The following is a 23,620-nucleotide window of genomic DNA, read 5'->3' as shown; positions in this document are numbered from 1 at the left end:
TGAAAGTTGAGTTGAAACAGGGACGTGTCATGTCTCCATGGTTGTTCAATCTGTACATGGATGGGGTAATAAAAGAGGTACAAGGTAGGGTAGTGGATGTTGGAGTGGCCCTGGTGAGAGAGGATAGTGTTTGGAAACTCCCTGTACTGTTGTTTGCAGATGATACTGTGTTGTTGAGTGAAGACGAAGGGGAGCTGCAAGGCTTGGTGGATGAGTTTGGGAGAGTGTGTAAGAAACGGAATCTAAAGGTGAATGCAGGGAAGAGTAAAGTGATGTTTTTTGAGAGAGGTGAAGTCAGTGAATGTACAGCGAGGTTGGATGGTGAGGAATTGGAAAATGTGAGTACGTTTAAGTACTTGGGTAGTGTGATGAGTAACGATGGAGGTTTGGAGAGTGAAGTGCTTGAAAGGGTACAGCAGGGAAGAAAGGTTGATGGTTCTTTGAAAGCAGTGATAAGAAACAGAGAAGTGAGCATGGAAGTGAAAAAGTTACTACATGACACTATTGTGATACCAACTCTAACGTACGGAAGTGAAGCTTGGACGTTGTTGGGAGGACACAAGTCAAGAGTGAGAGCAGTGGAAATGAGTTATTTAAGAGGAGCCTGTGGAGTCACATGGAGAGACAGGCTGACGAATGAGGATATAAAGGAGCGTTGTGGTGTGGATGTGGATGTGATAGGAAGCGTTATGAGGAACACACTGAGGTGGTTTGGCCATGTGGAGAGGATGGAGAGTGAAAGACTGACGAAGAGAGTGTATGCAAGTGAGGTGGAGGGGGGAAGAGGGAGGGGGAGGCCGAGGATGAGATGGAGGGATGGGGTGGAGAGGTATATGAGAGAGGGAGGTGTGAGTTGGGAGGAGGGCAGTGAAATGCCGGGGAACAGGGCGACTTGGAGGCGATTTGTTTGTGGCCACCCCAAACGGGATTGAGGCGTCTGGCAATAGATAGATAGATAGAATGTGGTAATGGAGCGTTAGCTTGTCACGTCTGGAGGACAGAGCAGGCATACCCAACTCGACATACAGGCTCGCAACCGGGGTGGAGTGAAAAACACCCAATGCCAGACATAAACAATGATGGTAAACAGAATCTAGGCAGCGAAGGGAGGAAGATGAAGCAGATGCATAAACCTGACAGCCATAATCAATCCTCAACAAAAGTAAGTCAGTATGGAGATCGAGCAGAGTTGTACGGTCTGCACCCTAGGACACATGACCGAGAGTTTGTAATAACCGAAGTCTGAGGGAAGCAGAGGTCTTAAGGTAAGTGAGATGTGGGGACCAAATCAGTTGAGAATAAAAGATAAGGCCATGGAAAGGGGCTGATAATCGAAATGGCAGAGGGGTACTATATGGTGTAAGAGGGGGTTCTGGAACTGAATGACGGGTCGTAAAAGTTATAGCACGGGATTTCGTGGGGGAGAATTTAAAGCCATGATTCGTTGCCCACCTTGCAGTGGCATCTATAGCTGATTGAGGTAGGGCTCGTTAGGCCAAGATATCCGCTCCAGCTGCATGTATAGCAAAATCATCTACGCACAGTGAAACATGAACACCACGTGGGAGAGATGAAACTATATCATTTATTGCAAGGATGAAAAGAGTAGTACTAAGCATACATCCCTGTGAGACACCCTCATGCTGTGCATAAGACCGGGATAAGACATTCTGAAGGCATACACAGAAGGTCCAGTCACAAAGAAAGTTCTGTAAGAAGACACCCATATTGCCATAAATTCCAGAGTGCTGTAGGACACGGAGAATGTTATACCTCCAGACTGTATCATAAGCTTTTTGAGATAAAAAAAACACAGCTATGACCACCTTTGTGTTAGTGAAGGCTTGTAGGATGAAGGTTGCTAGCCTCATCAGGGGATCTAGGGTACTCCACCCCTTGCAGTAACCATAGTGTAAGGGCGAGATCGTACCAACTGATCTAAATGCCACCTTAGGCGAGAGTTTACCATACATTCCATCAGTTTGCATAGACAGCTAACAAGAGCAATGGGGCGATAATCTCCAGGTTTGCCAGGTTTAAGGAATGGTTGGAGGTAGGCCTGTCTCCATTCATTAGGGAAGTTCCCAGTGGACCATATAGTATTATATATTCTAAGCTGAAAGTGAAGGGCTGTCTGGGACAGATGTTTTATCATGTTGTAGTGTACACCATCAGGTCCCTCACAAGCAGAACCACAAGCAGTTAGAGCTGCTTTGAGTTCTGAGCTGGAGAAAGGGACATTGTATGCTGCATCTGACGACAGTGTGAACTGTAAGGGCGTCCGTTCTGAATATCTTTTGGCTGTTGAAAATGTAGGGGGGAGATGGGACCCTTTGCTAATCTGGCTAAAATGGTGACCCAGAATATCTGCAACCTGAAAAGTGGCTCCATCATTGGTGGTGAGGACTGGAGTCAGGGTGCATGACCGTTTACCTGCTATTTTCCTGATGCGTGACAATATCCATGGGATGGGTGTGTTCGAGATTATAATAGAGACATAAGACATCCAGCTATTCTTCCTTGCTTGACAGATTGTGGAGCGAAGGAGAGCATTAGCTTGTTGAAAAAGTATAAAAGTTTAGATCTCCAACGCAGTGCTCTTTTTCCCGCCGAAGCTCTTCCACCTGGCCCTCTTGACCCAGAAGGCTGAATTGCATTGGTCATTCCACTATGGCACATATTTCGATGACATGGGACGGGAGGTACGCGGAATAGAGGCTCGGTCAGCCATAAGGAGAAAGGCACGGAAACAGGAAAGCAAAGCAGTTGGATCATGGGAGAGCAGAAAGGGAGTGGGAGGAACTGCCAGGGACGTAAAGGTCGCCCAATCTGCCCTATCGAAGCGCCATCGAGGAGGGCTGGGGACCAGATGGTAAGACACGGGGGTTAGGAGGATTGGGAAATGGTCCGTGGCACAATAATCATTCAGGACCGACCAAGTGAAGTCCACGGAAATCGTTGGGGTGCAGACGGACAGGTCAATGGCAGAGAAAGTTTGAGTACAGCTGTCCAAATGGGTTGGGGAACCAGAGTTAAAAATGTAAAAATCATAGACAAAGAGGAAATCCTAAAGGAGCGCCCAGGTGCAGTTAAAACAGTCACCCCAGAAGGGGTTCCGACAGTTAAAATCACATAAAAGCAGGATAGGAGGGGGAAAGGCAGATAAAAGTCGATCGAGGTCAGTAAAATTGATAGGCACTGACGGGAAAAAATACAGTGAGACCATTGTAACCCACCGAGATAGAAACACTCTGGCGAAGGTACATTTGATAGTAGTCTTAACAGAAAGGGTTTGAAAAGGAATGCCAACATTTATCAGGTAACAGGTATCATACTGGGAATGGGGTAGACTCAGATATGAATAAGATGGAATGAGGGGAGGGGGGGTGGTGAGGCGTGTCTCTTGTAGGCAGAGAATCGGTGGGTTATACTGAGAAATTAAAAACCTGAGGTCTAGCCGATGTGTGGCAAAACTATTAATATTCCTTTGTATGATGGGAGCCATTGTGTAAAATAAAACTAATAACAGTTAGGAATATTGAGGTCTGGTTGGGAAGTTTGTGATAGGGCGTAAAACTACGTATGTTCCATTGTAAATTATCCATACTTAAACTTTAAAACACCAATTAAAATAAAACCTAACAGAAAAATAAAGTCTTGGAAAAATAAAAGCACATTAATACTAAAGATAAAATATAATACACAGGAAGTAAAATATAAATACATAGGAAGTAAAATATATTACAATGGAAGTAAAATATATAGAATAATAACATACATTATCGAGTCGTTACAATAGTAGGAATAGGGGTAGAAGGTGGAGCTGGTGGATGAGCATGATGGTCACGATAGCCTGGAGGCATGGGGAGAGATAGAGGGGATGGAGTACTGAAAAAAATGGAAAATGAGGGGGGTAAAGAGGAGGAGGAGACAGAAGGTGAAGGAGGGGGAGATCAAGGAGGGAAAGGAGTGGGAGGGAGATCAGGTGGCACAGGATGAACTTCAGCAGAATGGGTGGAAGGAGAGGTTACAGCACTGAATACTAAATCTGGCATAGAAGTTAAAATGTAATCCATAAGCTTGGGGATGGTTTCACTGTCGTCATCGCCAAATGGTTTTGTGTTACAATTAGCCGGCTGTGGAGTAGTTTGGGGACGTGGTTGAGAAGACACTTGAGATGTGAACTTCGACACGGCAGAGTGTATCGATCGAGAGGGGCGGGTATTCATCACACGAACTTTACGAGCCAGAAAAGTGGGATGATGGGTAGAAGAGTCAATAATAGCCACACCACACCACTACACAGGGTAATGCCACACAAGTCAGCAATAACCATTGCCACACCACACCACCACACACGATAATACCACACAAGTAAAAAATACCCACACCACACCATCACACAGGATAATACCACCCCAGTCAGTAACAATCACACCACACCACCCCACAGGATAATACCACACCAGTCAGTGATACCCGCACCACAACACACCACACCGGATAATGAAACATGGTATTTCGCTCTCTGAACAATATCTTTGGCGAGAGAGAGAGAGAGAGAGAGAGAGAGAGAGAGAGAGAGAGAGAGAGAGAAACATTGTCTTTTTTTTTTTTTTTATCTTTTCATGTAATCCATATCACATCCAAGCGATTTTATTAAGCGCAGGAGGGAATTTTGGAACAAGGGGGGGGGATATAGCCCTCATTAACCACTTCAAATTGCTAGTCACGAAGAAGTGCTATGGGAGGGATGTAGAACCGTAGCATTGTCTTATTCTGCCACTGAGCTCCGTGAAATAAGCTGCAAAAGGACGAAAATCTGGGCCAAGCTAAGGTGAAAGGACTATATTTGTCATTGTTTTTGTTGTTGATGGTTTCTTGTTATTGTTTTTGTTGTTTGTTTCCTTTGTTTTTACTTTGTTGGTTTTGTAGTTGTTGTGGCGGTATTGTTGTTCTTGTTCTTTGTTCTTGTTTATTTGTCATTCTTGTTGTTCTGTTATTGTTGTTTTTGTTGGTGTTCTTGTCGTTCTTGTTGAGGATAATGGAGCCGAGTTCTTGCTTACGACTGCCATACTGCGCGACGACCACTGGGGGCTTCACGACGACCTTTACCACTACTCACACTGCCGATGCTGGGCTCACCTCGAGTCGTACTGGTCGTCTTCGTTGTCGATGTGGTCGTGATGGGCTCCCCGGACGAACTCTTCCTCTTGAAGGGGCACTGGTAATCGCAATAACACATGCCGTCTCGACTAGTGTAGCAGCAGGGAATGGACTCACAAGGGGGCTTGCTCTCACCTGTTGTGGGATAGGAAGTAAAAATAATAGTAGTAGTTGTGATGATAATGATAATATTATTAGTAGTGATGATCATAGTAGTAGTGATGATGAAAATGATAATGGTAGCAGTAGTGATAATGATAATCGTAAGTGATAGTAGTATTGAATGTAGTGATAATAAAAATAGCTGCAGTAATCGTAATAATAATAGCAGTAGTGATAATAATAAGTGATAATGATAGTAGCAGTGATAATGATAGAAGTACTAGTGATTATAATAGTAGTACTGATGATAATAGCAGTAGTGATAATAATAATGGTAGTGATAATGATAGTAGTACTGATAATACCAGTAGTACTGATAATAATAGTAATGGTGATAGTATTAGAGGTGATGATAATAGTAGTAGTGATGATACGGTAATAGTTGTCATGATAGTGACAATGATATTAATATTGATAATACTGTAGTAATAAAAACAACAAAAGTTGTAAGTAATAATAATAATGATAATGGTAGTAGTAGTAGTAAAAATAATGATAATTATAACAGTATTATTAACAATCCTTTACCAAAAACATATCCTTATCACGCGATAAAGAATATACAGATATGCTCAAATAAGTCTGCTAATTTCATATATATATATATATATATATATATATATATATATATATATATATATATATATATATTGCCAGACGCCTCAATCCCGTTTGGGGTGGCCACAAACAAATCGCCTCCAAGTCGCCCTGTCCCAGCCATTTCACTGCCCTGCTCCCAACTCACACCCCCTCTCTCATATACCTCTCCACCCCATCCCTCCAACTCATCCTCGGCCTCCCCTCCCTCTTCCCCCCACCTCACTCACATACACTCTCTTCGTCAGTCTTTCACCCTCCATCCTCTCCACATGGCCAAACCACCTCAGTGTGTTCCTCATATATATATATATATATATATATATATATATATATATATATATATATATATATATATTGACAAACTACGACTCGTGTACTATCTTTACCCATTCCCACCCAGGAGGGTCTCGGAGATTGGTAGGCTATTGTTTTCACTCGGTTTGTATGTTTCTTTGTTTGTTTGTCTGTTAACTTTATGCGAGAACTAGTGGTGCGATTATTACTAATATTACAGCGATGATGTTCTACGACCTTCTGAACACCTGATTAAATTTTGGGCCAAATCGGGCCAAGGGCCAGACTGTAGGTCCCAACAAATGTAAAAATTCGTCACATCGACATGAAACCAAAACCTAACGGTATATCTTTCAAATTTGTATCCTATAACATGCTTCAGTACATCAGGGGGTAACCCCCAGTCAGCGGTAGGAGGGTCAAAGTCAGATGGGTCGGGCCTAAAATTTCAAATGGGCTAAAAATCGTCATTTTTCACCCGATTTCCTCCAAATTTTGTGACATCTTTGACTTGATATCCTGTTGTGTTTATACGTCAGCACTAAAATGACTGCCGGGTACAGGTTTGCTGTGCCTTGGCACCGCTTCTTGTTCTTTAAGACGTTAATATGATTCATCAAATAGTTTCCAAGATACAACTATTTATAGAATAGTTTCCTTATACGGATATAGCTCGTAAAACACTGACGATGTGGCAATTTCGTATATGAGAACATAAACCAGGGCCTATACGCTATTTTTCTGTAAGATATGAAGAGAATCCAGCCAGAATTCTCCAAAATATAACACTAGAAATCGCACAAAGAACGCATACCTCCGCTAATTCCATTATCATTAAAGGGCATCCAGTTCCGAACTAGGGGATATAGGACCCGGATCCGCCCCCATATTTAATCAGTTCGTTTTTCGTCCATGGCCCAACTTTCTATACAATTTCATTGAAATCCATTGTGAACTTTTGGAGATATTGTGCGGGATACTCCGGATCCGGATCCACCTCAAAATTTTTCATTCTTCCATGGCCCACCCGTCCACAAAATTTAATCAGAATCCTCTCGTAACATTTAGAGTAATCCTGCTAACCTGTAGAGAGACAGACAAGTAAATCAACAACGCTGGGTAAAACATAACCTCCTTGGTGGGGGTAACAAGACAGATTTTTCCTTATATGGTCATAGCTCGTGAAGTACAGACAATATGGCAATTTTACCTATACGGGCATCAACTACGACACATACTCTATCTTTCTGTGTGATAGGAAGCCAATCCACCTGGTAGTTTACGAGATACAGGCCCGGACGGAAAGACGGACGGACAGGGGCGATTCCTATATCCCCACCATATGGAATAATGGTGAGGATAATAATACTGATAGTGATAATAATAATAATGATGATAATCGTAGTAACAGTAATGATAATACTAATATTAATAATAATAGTAAAGTGAAAAAATACACTGAAACAATCTAATACAAGAAGAAAAATGGCTTAGAGATAATAAAGGGAAATTGTGTGTGTGTGTGTGTGTGTGTGTGTGTGTGTGTGTGTATGTTTGTGTGTGTGTGTGTGTAAATGCATGAAAACAAGCAATATTATACATAACGTATATTATTATTCACAGTGGCATAGTAGGCTTCGTAACAGCTCTTCATTAGCGAAATATTATTATTATTATTATTATTATTATCATCAATGTTATTATTATTATTACATTTTTGCATAAAACATCTCTGCATTATTGAGCGTTATTTATATTGTTTAATAATTAAACAGGTTGCACTAATGCAAGAGTATATCCATGTGCAATGATCAGAATAAACTTCAGGAAAATGTGCAACGAAATCTCACTTTAAAATTCCATATCGACGTACGGTACTTTGCATCTATAAGACACGAGAGGATATCGATGTGCGGACAGAATAAAGCTTTAGTGACGAGCTGTAACGAAATTTTAAAAGGCACTGAACATCACGAGTCTCAAAAAAAAAAAAAAAAAATAAGTCTTCATAAATAACCGTACCTGAACTTAAAACAGGAAGAACAGCCAGTAAAATGCAGAGCAGAGCGAAAGGAGCCATGGCGTTCATCCAATTCCCACACTCGCCACGCTTGTGGAGGCTGGCCCAGCAGCCACAAGTGTGGTAAGGGGGCGGAGCTAGTGACGTCATAATAGCTAGCCAATCAGGACACAGATGGGACTGTCATATACTGCTATATAGAGAATTATTGTTATTACTTCCATCTATCTATTGCCAGACGTCACAATCCCGTAAGCGGTGGCCATTTGACTTTGAGTTATTTGTTTAACTGGGAGGGGCACTAACCCTCCACCAACCCACTTGTGGACACGTAGAGAGTACGTATGGTTTGGTTATATGGTTACCACCCTGCTTTGTAAATGGTTTCTTGGCTTACAGGAAACCATTTGGCTTGGCACTCAATATAAAGCCACTTGTAAAGAAAATAAGAAGTGACAGAAAAGATGTGAGAAATAGCAAGAGAGGAGGGCAGGCAAAGAAAAAGAATGATAAAGGCTAAGGAAGAAGTAGGCAGCACTACATTAAGTGAGTGGATGATGGTCGCCACCACCTCACCCTTATTTATTTTTACGAAGTATTTAGCCCTGGGGAAGAAGGGATAGAATACTTCCCCAGTATTCCCTGCTTGTCGTAAGAGCCGACTAAAAGGGACACTTTTATCTACATTCTTTTTGCTCTCTTTCTTTCCCTTGTACTTTGTCTGTCCAAACCCTCTGCATTTTACTTTAATTTAGTTAATTTCCTCTCTCCACTGTCTGGTTTCTGCGAGCCACTGGCATTGGCTCCAGGGTAAAATATTTTTCTGCCTAAGAAATCTTGATGAACTCTGGTGACGAAGCAATGGCCCTCAGTTCCGTGCAGCCCTTAGGTTTGGAGGGGGTGCTAAGAATCCCACGGTGTAAAAATAAGTTTATACATCCAAAAAGAAGCTTAAGAATAGGAAACCGGAATGTTCGAACTCTCAATCAGGCTGGTAAAACGGAAGACCTTATTTCAGTGTTCAAGGAATACAAGATGGATATTTGTGCTCTTACAGAAACGAGATTGCTTGGAGTTGATAAAATGAATTTGGAAGATGGTATTACTATGTTGGTTTCTGGTAGGAGTGATGGAAATCATTACCATGGAGTAGGCTTACTGCTGAGTAGAGATGCTTGTAAGGCAGTATGTGAGTTTGAACCAATTAATGAGCGCTTGCTTGATGCTCGTTTAAAAACTGACCATGATAATATCAGTATGGTTGTAGGGTACGCTCCGACAAATGAGGCTGCTGATGAAATGAAGGATGACTTGTATGAGAAGCTGCAGGATGTAGTAAATAGAGAGGCAAGACATGATGTGTTAGTTTGCATTGGTGATTTTAATGCGATTGTTGGCAGTAGTAGGGATGGCTTTGAAGACTGTATGGGTAAGGAGGGTGTTGGTGTAAGAAGCGAAAATGGGGTGCGACTTGGAAGCTTTTGTTTGGCAAATGACCTCATAATTGGTGGAACTATCTTTGAGCATAGAAAAATACTCAAGACTACTTGGATTTCACCATGTGGTAAATATTGTAACCAGATTGACCACATTGCAATTAGCAGAAGGCTTAGAAGTTATTAGCAAGATGTTTGCGTAAGGAGGGGGGCAGATATAGGTAGTGATCATCAACTTGTTGTGTCAAAGATTAAAATAAAACTTAAGAGAAACGTTAATGGTAATTGTACAGGAGGTAATAATTATGATTTTGATGAGCTGAGAAGTGATGAGAGCACGAGGGAAAAGTTTCGGTGGGAATGTAGAAACAGGTTTCTAGTCCTGCAGACTTTGATGGAATCTGAAGACAATGATATTAATCAAATGTGGAGAGAGGTAAAAGAGGTTTTGCATGAGAGTGCTAAGGTTACTATTAAGAAAAAGGGAAAAGCGAGAAAGAAAAAGTGGATGTCAGGTGAAACATGAAATGCAATTCAGAAAAGGAAAGAGGCTAAGTTAAGAAGTGAAGAACAACATGATGATGGCCCGGTAGTTGAAGTACTTAGAGCAAAGTGCTGGAGTTTACTGAGGTAAAAAGACTCGTTAGATGTGATAAGAGGAGACTATATGATGAAAAGGCGACAGAGACAGAAATTAAATTAAGTAAAAATGACGGTCAGAGCACAAGAGCAGCGTATCAGGCCATAAAGGAGTTAACTGTGACTGAAAAGAGAAGGAAGGAAATACCTGTACGAGATAGAAATGGTAATTTGATGATTAAAGATTTGGATATAAAAGGAAGGTGGAAAGAGCACTTTGAATCTGTTCTAAATAGACCAATCCCAGCTGAAGAGGACATTTTGCCAGCCGAGAGAGATTTGCAGATAGAAACAGGGGATATAACTTTGGAAGAGGTAGCAAAATCTATAAAGGAGTTAAAGAATTTTATGGCCCCAGGAGAGGATGGAATATTCCCTGAAATGCATAAGGTGGAAAATGACGAGTTGATGAATGCGCTTTTGAAACTTTTTAATGTGGCTTGGGATAATGGTGGAATTCCAGAGGAGTGGAAAAATGGAGTGATTATAAAAATACCAAAAAAGGGAGATTTAAGTGTGTGTGGCAATTGGAGGGGGATATCTTTGACACTTGTACAGTAGTTGCATAAGTCTTTTCCAAAATCTTGTTGAACAGAATAGAGACGGTAATTGATATAATTTTAAGAGAAGAACAAGCGGGATTTAGAAAGGGTCGAGATTGTAATGATCAGATTTTTATTGTAAGGCATCTAATGCAACAAGCTAATGAGATGAAAATGCCACTTAGTGTGTGTTTTGTGGATTTTGAAAAGGCGTTTGATAGTGTTCCACGTGGAGCTATCTTGAAAATTATGAGAGTCTCTGGTATACCAGAAAAGTTTGTAAATATTATTAGAAGCCTGCATGAAGGTACTTTTTGTAAGGTAATGGTGGGTGGTTCTTTGAGTGATCCATTTCAAGTTAGGTCAGGAGTGATTCAAGGAGGAGTTCTTTCGCCATTGTTGTTTGTTTTGGTTATGGATTATATTATGAAAAAGGTTGTAAGGAGAACAGGTGCAGGAATTAACTGGAAAGAAAATAAGAAGCTGATGGATTTGGACTATGCTGATGATATTGTACTGATTTGCGGAAGTATTTACGAGATGCAGAGGGTGCTCGATTGTCTGGTGGAGGAAGGAGAAAATCTGGGATTGGTAATAAACTGTGGAAAGACTGAAATTATTAATATGAACGTGGAGAACCAAATCCATTGTGTAATTGGGAATAATATGGTGAAGAATGTAGAAAACTTTAAATATCTGGGAACGATTGTATCATCTAATGGATCAGGATTAGACAGGCTTGGCGAGCTGTTGGAATGTTGAAATCTGTTTGGAATAATAATATGCTTTCGGTACATACTAAAGTGAAAATTTACAAGTCCATGGTTAGACCAATTTTAATTTACGGCCATGAGTCATGGTACAGTACAATTGCAACAGATCAGAAAGTATTAGGATTTGAGCATAAAATACTGAGAAGGATTCTTGGGGTAAAGTGGCAAGACAGAGTTACAAATGCAAGAGTAAGGGATATTACGAGAGTGGAACCAGTTAATGAATATGTGAGACTGTCTTGCTGGAAGTGGCTGGGGCACACATACAGAAAAGAAGGTTGTTTAATACAGGATGTGCCAGAGTGGACTGCTAGAGGAAGAAGAGGTAGCGGTAGGCCGAGGGAAACCTGGTTGAGGACAATGAAAAAAAGAAGCAGGAGAGGAGTGTTGGTGGGACCTGAAGGAGATGGCAAGAGACAAATATTGGTGGAGAGAGTTCATTGAGGCCCTATGCATCCCGTGGGGTGCCACAGGAAATGATTGATTTAGTCTACTAATAAACCTTAACAAGTCCCTAGGAAAAAAGCCGTTCTCAAAATGTTACTACAGAGCTCAATGGGGGTGAAGACACCTGTCTCTATACACACCGAAAAATTACCCCCTTATATTGATAATTGTGTATATTATGAAGATGCAGCAGTTTGTGCTCCACTTGGACCCTATTAACGTATGAGAAGAGAAGTGTGTGTGTGTGTGTGTGTGTGTGTGTGTTGCCAGATGAGAGAGAAGGAGGGATGGGAGAAAAAATAAACATCAGTCCTCGATGTCTTTCTCCAGTTACATGCCCCCCCCCTCCCTTTTCCAGCTCTCTCTCCAAGTTAAAGTGAAAAGAATATATAGATGATGATAGTGGAGGTAAAGAGCAATCATCATCATTTTTTTTATCCTCTTCCTCGTCGTCATCATCATCATCATCATCATCATCATCATCATCATCATCATCATCACAACCATTATCATTATCATCACCACCATCCTCCTTATCACCATCATCATCACAACTACATCTTCCACAGGGAGGAATTCTGTATTGGACCCGCTAGCCAGCTTGACCCAACAGAAGGCACCCCCATCCCCCCCCTCAGCCGCCGGAACTAAACCTGCCCCCACAATGAGACGGTTGAGGACCACGGTATTGACATTCCTAGGCTCCAGAGTGAACGAAATGGCGGCAGCTGGAACAAAAATGGCGTGAGTGGGAACACAGGACCTAGAGCTGTTCCGAACATGAAACTACTACTACTACTACTACAACTACTACCACCACAATCACCACTACTACTACTAACACCACCACCATTTTACAGTAGGAATTGAATGAAGAAAGTCGTAACACTGCAAAATAGACGATAATGAAGTGTGTCAATTGTGAGGAGAGTAAGTGTTGGTGGAATTCAGAGACAAGCACTTAACTCCACACACACCTTGTTTGTTAGAATGCATACTGTACAGTAGATAGATAGATAGGTAGATGGATAGGTTGGTGGATGGATGGATAGATACTTGTAGATATGTAGGTGGATGGATGGACGGATGGATAGATACACAGAGATGGCTAGATTAATATAGATAGATATCTGGTAAATTACCAATATGCTGGGAATCGAACCAGGGACTCTCAGGTGAGAGCCAGGCAGCATACCACTACACCACGACCAGGTAAAAGTTAACTCACGTTGTCATAATCTTGTAACCAACGTCCCTCCGCTCCCACTGTGGGCATCAAGAGGATGAGTTAACCCCCTGGCACTCGGGCAAGTAGATGCTTTTAATCTATCCGTAAGTGCTTGGGATAGATTAAAAGCATCTACTTGCCCGAGTGCCAGGGGGTTAACTCATCCTCTTGATGCCCACAGTGGGGGCGGAGGGACGTTGGTTACAAGATTGTGACAACGTGAGTTATCTTTTACCTGGTCGTGGTGTAGTGGTATGCTGCCTGGCTCTCACCTGAGAGTCCCTGGTTCGATTCCCAGCATATTGGTAATTTACCAGATGATTTTTCCTGTGTACAGTACAGGTTTCCCTCTTCATAGATAGATAGATAAATAAATATAAAAATGGATAGATACATAGATCTTAAATTTGGCTCTTTTGTATTGTTTTTTGATATTTTTACTTGGAAGGAATGGTTTGCTGGCTCCTGGCCTTCGATCCCTTCTTCCTTGCAAAAGAGAAAAAAATACTTAGAAGGAGGGGTTGACTGAAAAACAAAAACTAAATTGAGAGTATATTCGTAGATAGATGGATGGATAGATAGATATAAAGATGGGCGGATGAACAGATAGATACATAGATAGACAGATATATAATTTAAGATATATGTAGGTAGATAGATAATTTGAGAGATAGATAAAGATATACTGAATGAAAAAGATACATACATAGGAATCAAGATAGATACATCGATATACAGAGAGACAGATGAATAGATAGACAGACTGAAAGATAAATAAACAGACACAGATAGATAAACAGACTGATAGACGGATAAATACATATAAATAGGCACAAAGGTAAACATTAAATCCATTTATTGTCTTTACTAATAATAAAAATAATATCGCACACCAAAAATAAACGACTATGAGTAGCAAACTATTATAAATATTTTTTTTACAGGAAATTTATGAATTGCAAATTAAACTTTTTTCGAAGTTCAGTTTTTTTGATTACCTTGGCCAAGTGATTCCCGGTAACACAGGTGGCTCCTTAACACCTCTTCCCAGGTGATTTATTTGGCATATTTCACCATTATTCTTTCTTTTACTGTACATATCGTCTTTATATCTATTTGGCTTGCAATCGGAATATACAAAAGAGGATATGGATGTGTAATATCCGCAATAATTGGCCACTGGAGGGGTGTTACGAGTTTTGACGGCCACTGGATAGTTGCGTGTGTGTGTGTGTGTGTGTGTGTGTGTGTGTGTGTGTGTGTGTGTGTGTGTGTGTATACTGGGATTATTGATTGCTTTCGATTTCGAGATGGCGATAAAAATAAGTGAAAGATGAGTTCTGGACAAATGTGGAAGCGTGCTTGGAAAAGTTTGAAAGGAATGAGAAAATGTCTTTGATTGGAGATATCAATGGAAAAGTAGAGAATGTGAAGGTGAATGAAGTAGTTGGTGAGTGGGGTGTGCCTGCAGTTGTGGATGAGAATGGCAGTGCTTTAGTGGACATTTGTGCCGGGAGGGGGATGGTGATAGCCAATTCCCACCACATGCACAAAATGATCCACAGGTACTGTATATGTGGCGAGTGATGAGATGGGTGGGTGGTGAAGTGAATCAAGGGAAGGCAAAGACATATTATGTGTGTGTGGATGAGAGAATGAGAAGGCATGTAATGGATGCAAGAGCATATAGATGTTGGGGGTATAGACTTTCTGACCACCACTTGGTGGTGGTGAAATTCAGGGTTGAAATGAAGTGGAGGAATAGAAGATGGGAAGGACGGAGGATGTAGTTTTTTACAAAGAGGGTAGAAAGGTTACAAGAGGATGCAAAAAAAGGCAGAATATAAGTAAGAAGTGGAGGAGCGATTGCGTTAATATGATTTGGAGCAGATGGGGGATGTGGTAGATGTGTGCAAGATATTCACAGAGGAAATCTGTGCAGCATGTGAGTTGGTGTATGAGGTGATGAGAAGAAGAAAGGGGGTGAAAGGAACAGCATGGTGGAATGAAAAGGTGAGACAGGCTGTGACACAAAAGAAGAAAGCATATAGTGAGAGGATGAGAAACACTGGTATGGAAGAAACTGAGAGACAGGAGACTTATATGTAGACAGGAAGAGAGAGGTGAAAAGATTAGTAAGAGAGTAATAAGAGAGTGGATGAGTAATATGGAAGGAATTTAAGTGTAAAGTGGAGAGAATGTAAGAAAATGTGCTGGAAAGAGGTAAAGAGAATTAGACAGGGTGCCACATCCCTGACACACCCACCACGCCCATCGGGCACAAAGCACTGGGTTCTATCACAGGGCACAAGGGAAGTATATGAATCACCTGACCGTGCAACGGGACCTGCTTCACCGTCACTGAGGTCTTGAGCGTTGGCAGCGAAGACAGGAACAGCCATGAGCAACAGACAGGCAGGCAGCGTGATCACAGCCATGGTGTAGCTATCTAAGAAAGCTTGGGTGTAAAGGAACGTGGAGGACGAATAACCTTAATCCACCAGTCGGACCCGTACGTGGAAACCAGGTATTATATCCTTTTTGCTTCTAATGTTTCTCAGACTGCTCCCATGTCTGTTTATGTGAGAATTCTTCCTCTCTCTCTCTCTCTCTCTCTCTCTCTCTCTCTCTCTCTCTCTCTCTCTCTCTCTCTCTCTCGCTCGCTCGCTCTCTCTCTTTTCCAAACTTCCGCCACAACTGCGTCTCAGGTCCTTATATACCTGAGCCAACCCTTGACCTCTGACCCCAGCCTTATTTCTGACGGCAGCTGCTGGTGTCGGACAAAGTCGCTATGCACAGCCAAAGTTTTTAACCAAAGGCATGAAATTTGACTCAGTTATTGATGTTCACCCCAGCAAGGATTGGGAATGGTGAAACCACTGAGGGTCGCACCTAATGGGGGAGGGGGCAGTCTTCGGGGCTTCTAGCGAAATTGAACATGGCCACAGTTTACAACTTATGAACACATTTTTTTTTTCTTTTATGCTAAGAAGAAGGAACCAAACTGCAGGAGCCTACAAACTGTTCCCTCCAAGAGAAAACAAAAATAATACAACAGAGAATCAAATTCAAGATCCGTTCATTTCGGTCTGCACATTAATGGGTGTTTATCCAGGCCACATATTAGGCTGGTGAGAACCCTCATGACCTCCCCTATGGGTGGGGTCCAGCCCCCAGGGTGGAGTGTAAGTTTTTACATAACAGCATGATATTCTCCAAAATGGTAAACCATTACTTGGGCCACATTTTAAGCAACGTGAGACCCCCAACAAGGCAGATCCCAGTGGTCGGGGGGGGGGAGGGAGGTGCCTGACCAAAGCGTTTATGCACGCTCATGGTCTTTAATTTTGGAACACGAAATATTATATACTGGTAGACGATCACCCTGACAAGGTTTGAGGGAGAGTGAGATCTTGAAGGCCATCCTCATGGGGACAAGTAAATAATTACATCTTTCCCCTTATTTCAGGGTTGGGTGCGGCTATCAAAGGTGTCACTGATCTTTTTCCTTCCCAAATTACTTCCTTCCCTTTATTGCAGGGTTTGGTGAGGCTATCAAAGGTGTCAGTTGTCTTGTTCCTCCATAGGGATGAAGCATGTGGAGGGGATGCCAGAAGACGACGAAGATTTAGAAAAATAAGGATGTGGAAAAGAAGAAGAAGGATAGAAGAAGAAGAAGAAGAGAAGAGGAGGAGGAGGAGGAGGAGGAGGAGGAGGAAGAAGAAGGATGGGTCAATTTACACTTCCGTCAAGGCACGAGATCGGCTCCAAACCTGTCTAAATTCGCCCTAGTCACGAAGAAGCTGCCTCGGATGGGCTCACGATGCGACGCAGGTCATGTTTTTTATTTTATTATTTTTTTTAACATGTATCCGACTCTGGACATAGGCTTCACAGCCAGCTACCAAGGCCCAGTAGTCCTCCTATATAGGCTACCATACACCTCTACATGTCACCACTTCGGCGCTAACACTCACCATCCATATTGAATGCATGCTAGGGCTGTCTCATACAGGACTTGTGTATTCGTATTATCGGGGGTACTGTTACGACATGTCGGCGGGTCTTCTGGTAGGTCAGGAAAGTCTGTTGTAATGAAATTCAATTCCTTAAACTGTTCCCTGCCCCAGCGGGGATTTGAACCTGGGTCCGGTAGGACTGCAGGCCGTCAGTCTACTGATTGTGGTCAATAACGAACGCACATATATTCCTGCGATGTGGTTGCAAGAAGAGAGAAAAGGAAGAACGAAAAAAATGATGATGATGATGATGATGATGTTGATGATGATGATGCCAGCAGCAGCAACAACAACAACAGCAACAATGATGATAAGAATGATAATATTGACAATAATAAAAATAATAATAATAATAATAATAATAATAATAATAATAACAATAATAATAATAATAATAATAATAATATTATTATTATTATTATTATCAATAATAATAATAATAATAATAATAATAATAATAATAATATGAATATGAATAAGAACATGAATATGAATATGCATACGAATAATAATGATAATAATAATCTATTTTTATATCTATTGCCAGACGCCTTACTCCAGTAAGGGGTGACCACAAACAAATCGCCTCCATGTCACTGTCTAACTCCATTTCACTGCCATGTTCCCAGCTCACACTCCCCTCACCCATTTACCTCTCCTCTTCATCCCTCCATCTCATCCTCGGCCTCTCCCTCCCTCTCTCCCCCTCCGCCTCACTCACATACACTCTCCTCGTCAGTCTCTTGCACTTCATCCTCTCCAAATGACCAAACCACCTCAGTATGTTTCTCCTAACACTTCCTATCACATCCACATTCACACCACAAAGCTCCTTCACTTCCTCATTTGTCAGTCTGTCCCCCCATGTGACTCCACATGCTCCTGTCTAATAAATCATTTCCATTGCTCTCACTCTTGACTTGTGTCCCTCCAACAAGGTCCGAGCTTCACTTCCATACCTAAGGGTTGGTATCAGAATACTATCATGCAGTAACTTTTTCACTTCCATGCTCACTTCCCTGTTTCTTATCACTGCTTAAACGAACGGCAATCTTTCTTCCTTGTTGTACCTTTTCAAGCACTTCATTCTCAAAACTTCCATCCTTAACCCCTACAAGCCGAGGGTTTTCCGATATTGCACGCTCCTCCCTGTGGGGGATATCTTTGATGGAAAAAAACACGCTTACTTCAAACCCTAATATCTGCCAAACTATAACAGCTAGAGAAAAAAATGAAGATACATAAGAATCACCAATGCTTCCTCTTTCAAATGAAAGTATCCCCACATCTCTAGGTGGTCCCGTCGATGAGTAAGGATATATTAAATTTCAAAAGGTAGTGGGAACACACCTGCAGCTATACACGTCAACTGGCGTTGCTCTGCACCCAAAATCGTGTCTGCTATACACGTCAACCGGTGGTTAGGGATTAATCATCACACTACCCAAGTACTTAAATGGGCTCCATTTCCTCCTCATCCAACCTCACTATACACTCACTAACTTAATTTTTTTCGAAGACCATACCTTTACTCATCCCTACATATTCACCATTAGATCCCATTTCTCACACACACTCTCCCAGACTTTTTCACAGTGCCTTGCAGCTTCCCTTCATCTTCACTTAACAACACAGTATCATCTGCTAACAACAGTACAGTGAGTTTCCACACATTGCCCTCCTCAAACATCCACTGCCCTACCTTGTATGACAATTATAACCCCATCCAAAAACAGATTGAACAGCCATGGAGACAAGACACATCCCTGTTTCAGTCCAACATTCAATCAGAAAAATTCACTCAGTTCAGTTGCCACACGCACTGCAGCCTTAGTACCCTCATACATACTCTTCACGGCATTCAGTAACTTCCCACTTCATCCATATAGTCTTAATACTTTCCACAATCCTTGTCTATCCACCCTGTCGTATGCTTTCTCCAAATCCATGAAGGCCGCATATAACTTCTTTCCCTTCTCTAGAAAATTTTCCACCAAAGACCTAAGAATCAATATCTGATCTACACAACCTCTTCCATTCCTAAAACCTCCCTGCTCTTCTTTAACTAATTCCCCTGTTATTTCCTTTACTCTGTCAATAAGTATCCTACCATATACTTTTCCTGTTACACTAAAAAGACAAATTCCCCTGTGATTACCAAACACTTCTTATTCCCCCTTTTCTTTGCATAGGTGGATAATTACACCTGTCTTCCGATCCTCCGGGACTTTATCTTCATTTCAGGCCAATCTACACGTCTTCCACATCCACTACTACTGTCTCTCCTCCATGCTTCAGCATTTAACCCCACATTCAATCAGTTGCTTTGGCTTTCCCTATTCTGACTTTCCTCATTGCCTTCACAACTTCCATTCTTCCGATATCCTCTTTTCTACTCACATCCCTCCTTCTCCCAGCCATACCCCAGCCAGTTATACTAGCATGACTTTCATTCACTATGTTCAATAATTCCTGAAAGAGTTCTCGCCATCTGCTCACTTTTTCTCCCTTCTCCATTAGTAATCTACCATTTTTATTTTTCACTCCCTGATGTAGGCAAAATAAAACATTATATATATATATATATATATATATATATATATATATATATATAGAGAGAGAGAGAGAGAGAGAGAGAGAGAGAGAGAGAGAGAGAGAGAGAGAGAGAGAGATAATGCGAGGAAGAAGGAACCAAAGGCTGAGCCCGCAAAACAGTTCCTGCCAGAGAAAAATAACAACAATACAAAAGAGAGCCAAATTCAAGATCTGCTCATTTCGAGATGCCTAGACACACTGTATTTGAAAGACTGGACATCACAGAAAGTTGGAAATATGGACAGAAGAGACAGTTCCAGAGTTGACCTGTTGCATAAATGAAGGACTGGGAGTAACGATTAACTCTTGCATTAGAGAGTTGGACAGAAAAGGGATGAGAGAATGTTGATAGACTGGTGCTACGCACCCGTCGTGGATGTGGATGGAGGCAAGCAGACGGTTCAAAGGAGCAGTGACCATTGAAATCTTGACAGAAAAGAGATAAAGAAGCAACAGTTCGGCGAAGAGACAGGTTGAAGGGAGCCAGTAAGAGGAGGAGAGTTGTTGAGACGAAAAGCCTTTTACTTCATCCTATTGAGAAGAGCTGTTTGTGGGGAGCCTCCCCACACATGAGAGCTGTACTCTAAACAGGGGCGAATAAAATCCGTGTATAAAGTCAACAACTGTGCAGGGGTAAAGAGAGCACGAAGTTAGCTTAGCAAACCCAATTGCTTGGAAGCGGATTTTACAAGAGATGCAATATGATCTTTCCAAGATAAGTCCCGAGTGAATGAAACCCAAAGCTGGTTCAAGGATGATGCAGGATTAAGCTGAATATTATTAAACGTTAGTGGGTATACCTGTGGAAGATATTGATGGGTTGATAGGTGTAAAAACTGAGTCTTTGATGCATTTAAAACAACACGATTTTTTTTACCCCAGTCGGAGATAAGAGCCAAGTCAGACATTTAGTGTGCCATAGCCTCATCCCATGTTTGTCGAAATAACTGCTGAGATGGATGTTGCGGGAACCGAATGGAAAGGTGAAGGGTGGAATCATCAGAGTATGAGTGGATAGGGTGAGATGTACAGCTTATATCATTGATGAATAAAAGGAAGAGAGTTGGTGATAGGACAGAGCCCTGAGGAACACCACTGTTGACAGATCTAGGAGAAGAACGATGGCCGTTTACAACAGCAGCTATAGAATGACCAGAGAGGAAGCTATAGATGAAGGCACAGATAGCATAGAAACCGTAAGAGGGCAGTTTGGAAGTTAAAGATTTATGCCACACTCGATCGAAAGCCTTTGAGATGTCAAGTGCAATGGTAAAGCTCTCGCCAAAGTCCTGAAAGGAGGATGACCAGGAGTCTGAAAGGTAGGTGAGAAGATCGCCAGTAGAGCGTCCCTTGCGGAACCCATACTGACATCAGAAAGAAGGTTGTGATAGGAAAGATGCTTTAAAATGTTTCTGTTAAGCATATACTCGAAAACTTTTGAGACAGGATGTTAAAGCAATTGGATGATAGAGGGTTGGGAATGGCCACCCGTCTTTGGGACTGGCTGAATGAGAGCAAACTTCATGCAAGAAGGAGAGGTACAAGCTAAAAGACAAAGGCTAAATAGTTTACCTAGGCAGGGTGTAAGCACAGAAGCACAGTTCTTGAGGGTAACAGGAGGGACTCCATCAGGCCCATATACCTTGTTAGTAATGAGATCAGTGATGACAGAAAATACATCAGCTGAAGATATTTTAATGTTTGCCATGAGGAAGTCAGAGGGGGAAAGTGATGGAGGAACAGCACCGGAATCGTCTAAGGTGGAATTGAAGGAGAAAGTCTGAGAGAAGAGTTCTGGTATATCAGTAGAAGAAATAGCTACAGAGCCATCAGAGTGGAAAAGAAGAGTTAAAGATGATGAGGTAAAGTTCTTAGAAAGGTTTTTGGCAAGGTGCCAGAAGGAGCGGGAAGAATTGGAGTTGGAGAGTTGAAAGCATTTAGTACGGATGAAATTATTTTTAGCAGAGTGAAGAACAGACTTAGCACGATTCCAGACAGAAACATAAGAAAGATGTGATTCAGGGGTGGGTTGGCTCCGGTACATTTAATAGGCCCTCTTCTTGTTGCAGAGAACATTAGAACAAGCGTGATTAAACCAAGGCTTTCTTGCATTAGTCAAAGGATATGAGAAAGGAATGTATACTTCCACACCTGAGAGAATAACCTCCGTAATGCGCAAGGCACACTCAGATGGCTCCTGGCCATGGAAGCAATAATCATTCCAAGGAAAATAAAAAAAGTACTGCCTGAGGGCCTCCGAATCCGCAGCTCCAAAGTGTCACTGACGACGTGTCTTTGGAGGAGTCCACAGGCCGTACCGGAGCAATAGGACAGGTTAAGGTTATGATCGGAGGAGCCCGATACATACATACATACATATATATATATATAACATATATATATATATATATATATATATATATATATATATATATATATATATATATATATATATATATATATATATATATATATATATTTATTATGCCATCATCTACGCATTATATGGGATACATTTAGCCAAGAGTATGAATAAGGCAGCGCTATACGTTGCTGCAATACAGAACATATATGTTTGTTTTCTTTATGACTGCCTTAACCTAATGTTATTTATGATAGTAGAGATAAAATTGAAGATGATGGAATGAGCATGTCATTATAAAAAAATGATGTAAATGTCGGCATCATAAAATATATAAACACATTATATACAGTATAAAAGTGTCATTGTCTACTAGCTGATAACAGTACAATCTACACATGTCTTAGTATACATAAACATACTTCCATAATTGTTTACTAATGATTTTTAAATACAATAATCGTTGCAAGTTGCTTTATTACTTTAGTACCAACAACTTTCTCTGTGATAAAGTCCTCATTGTGATGTGCCCTAATAACACTGTAGCACTGTGATACCAGCTTTATTAATGTGATGTGCCCTAATAACACTGTAGCACTGTGATACCAGCTTTATTAATGTGATGTGCCCTAATAACACTGTAGCACTGTGATACCAGCTTTAGTAATTTGTGAACACGATTGTCCTCAGTGGTGGTGTCAAACGTATGGGTGTTTAGACAATCAAGTATTCTCTGTATCGCAACACTGTGTGGGATGCGTAACACAGCTGTGGAAGTAACGAGTGGCATAGGCTGATGTTTTAAGAATTTCTTTTTTTTTTTTTTTTTGCAAAATTTCAAAGCATTTCTCAGATTTTACCTATACTTGCACCGAGGAGGCCTTCTCTATCCTGTCAGTAAAAGTGCTCTAACAACTATTGCCTTTACATGCTGATACCAGTGGCTCTTGACAAAGCGTCATCAGCATCAGCATCATCACTATCAGCAACGTCATCATCACCATCATCACCATCATCATCACTATCAGCAACGTCATCATCACCATCATCATCATCATTACCACCATCATGATAAAAAATCGAACACGTCATCGTAGTTAATGGGTTACACAATGGACTTACGGTGCTATATGTAAGAAAAATGAAAAATAAGCAAATAGTGAAAAGAATATATTACGCAGTGGAATTCATTTAATAAATTATCGTTCAGTGCTGCAGAGTGGTAATCGAGAGAGAGAGAGAGAGAGAGAGAGAGAGAGGATGGGCGGGCGTTGTTTGATGAAGATAAAAAAGATAAAATGTGTGTGTGTGTGTGTGTGTGTGTGAGAGAGAGAGAG

General features: G+C 41.4%; 1 protein-coding gene across 3 annotated transcripts in view; it reads right to left on the bottom strand.

Moving 5' to 3' along the window:
• Window positions 1-4,949: 4,949 nt before the first annotated feature.
• Window positions 4,950-23,620, bottom strand: part of LOC145407670 (uncharacterized) — a 218,684-nt gene continuing 200,013 nt past the window's right edge. Inside the window, exons 1-2 of one of the 3 annotated variants that reach the window (XM_080278538.1) lie at window positions 15,637-15,949; window positions 4,950-5,301 (exon numbers count right to left, since the gene is read on the bottom strand). In XM_080278538.1, coding sequence (XP_080134664.1) covers window positions 5,063-5,301; window positions 15,637-15,745 — 348 coding nt within the window. In that variant the 5' untranslated portion in view covers window positions 15,746-15,949 and the 3' untranslated portion in view covers window positions 4,950-5,062. Of the gene's footprint in view, window positions 5,302-8,244; window positions 8,322-15,636; window positions 15,950-23,620 lie in introns of those variants that run through there. The other 2 variants (XM_080278539.1, XM_080278540.1) reach the window with 2 other exon arrangements.

Source organism: Coenobita brevimanus, chromosome 74 (genome assembly GCF_032717465.1).
Source record: "Coenobita brevimanus isolate Jiangsu-jjx chromosome 74, ASM3271746v2, whole genome shotgun sequence".
In the NCBI taxonomy this organism is placed as follows: Eukaryota; Metazoa; Arthropoda; class Malacostraca; order Decapoda; family Coenobitidae; genus Coenobita; species Coenobita brevimanus.
Note: the sequence above shows the minus strand (reverse complement) of the source record. Positions and strands in the feature narration are given on the sequence as shown.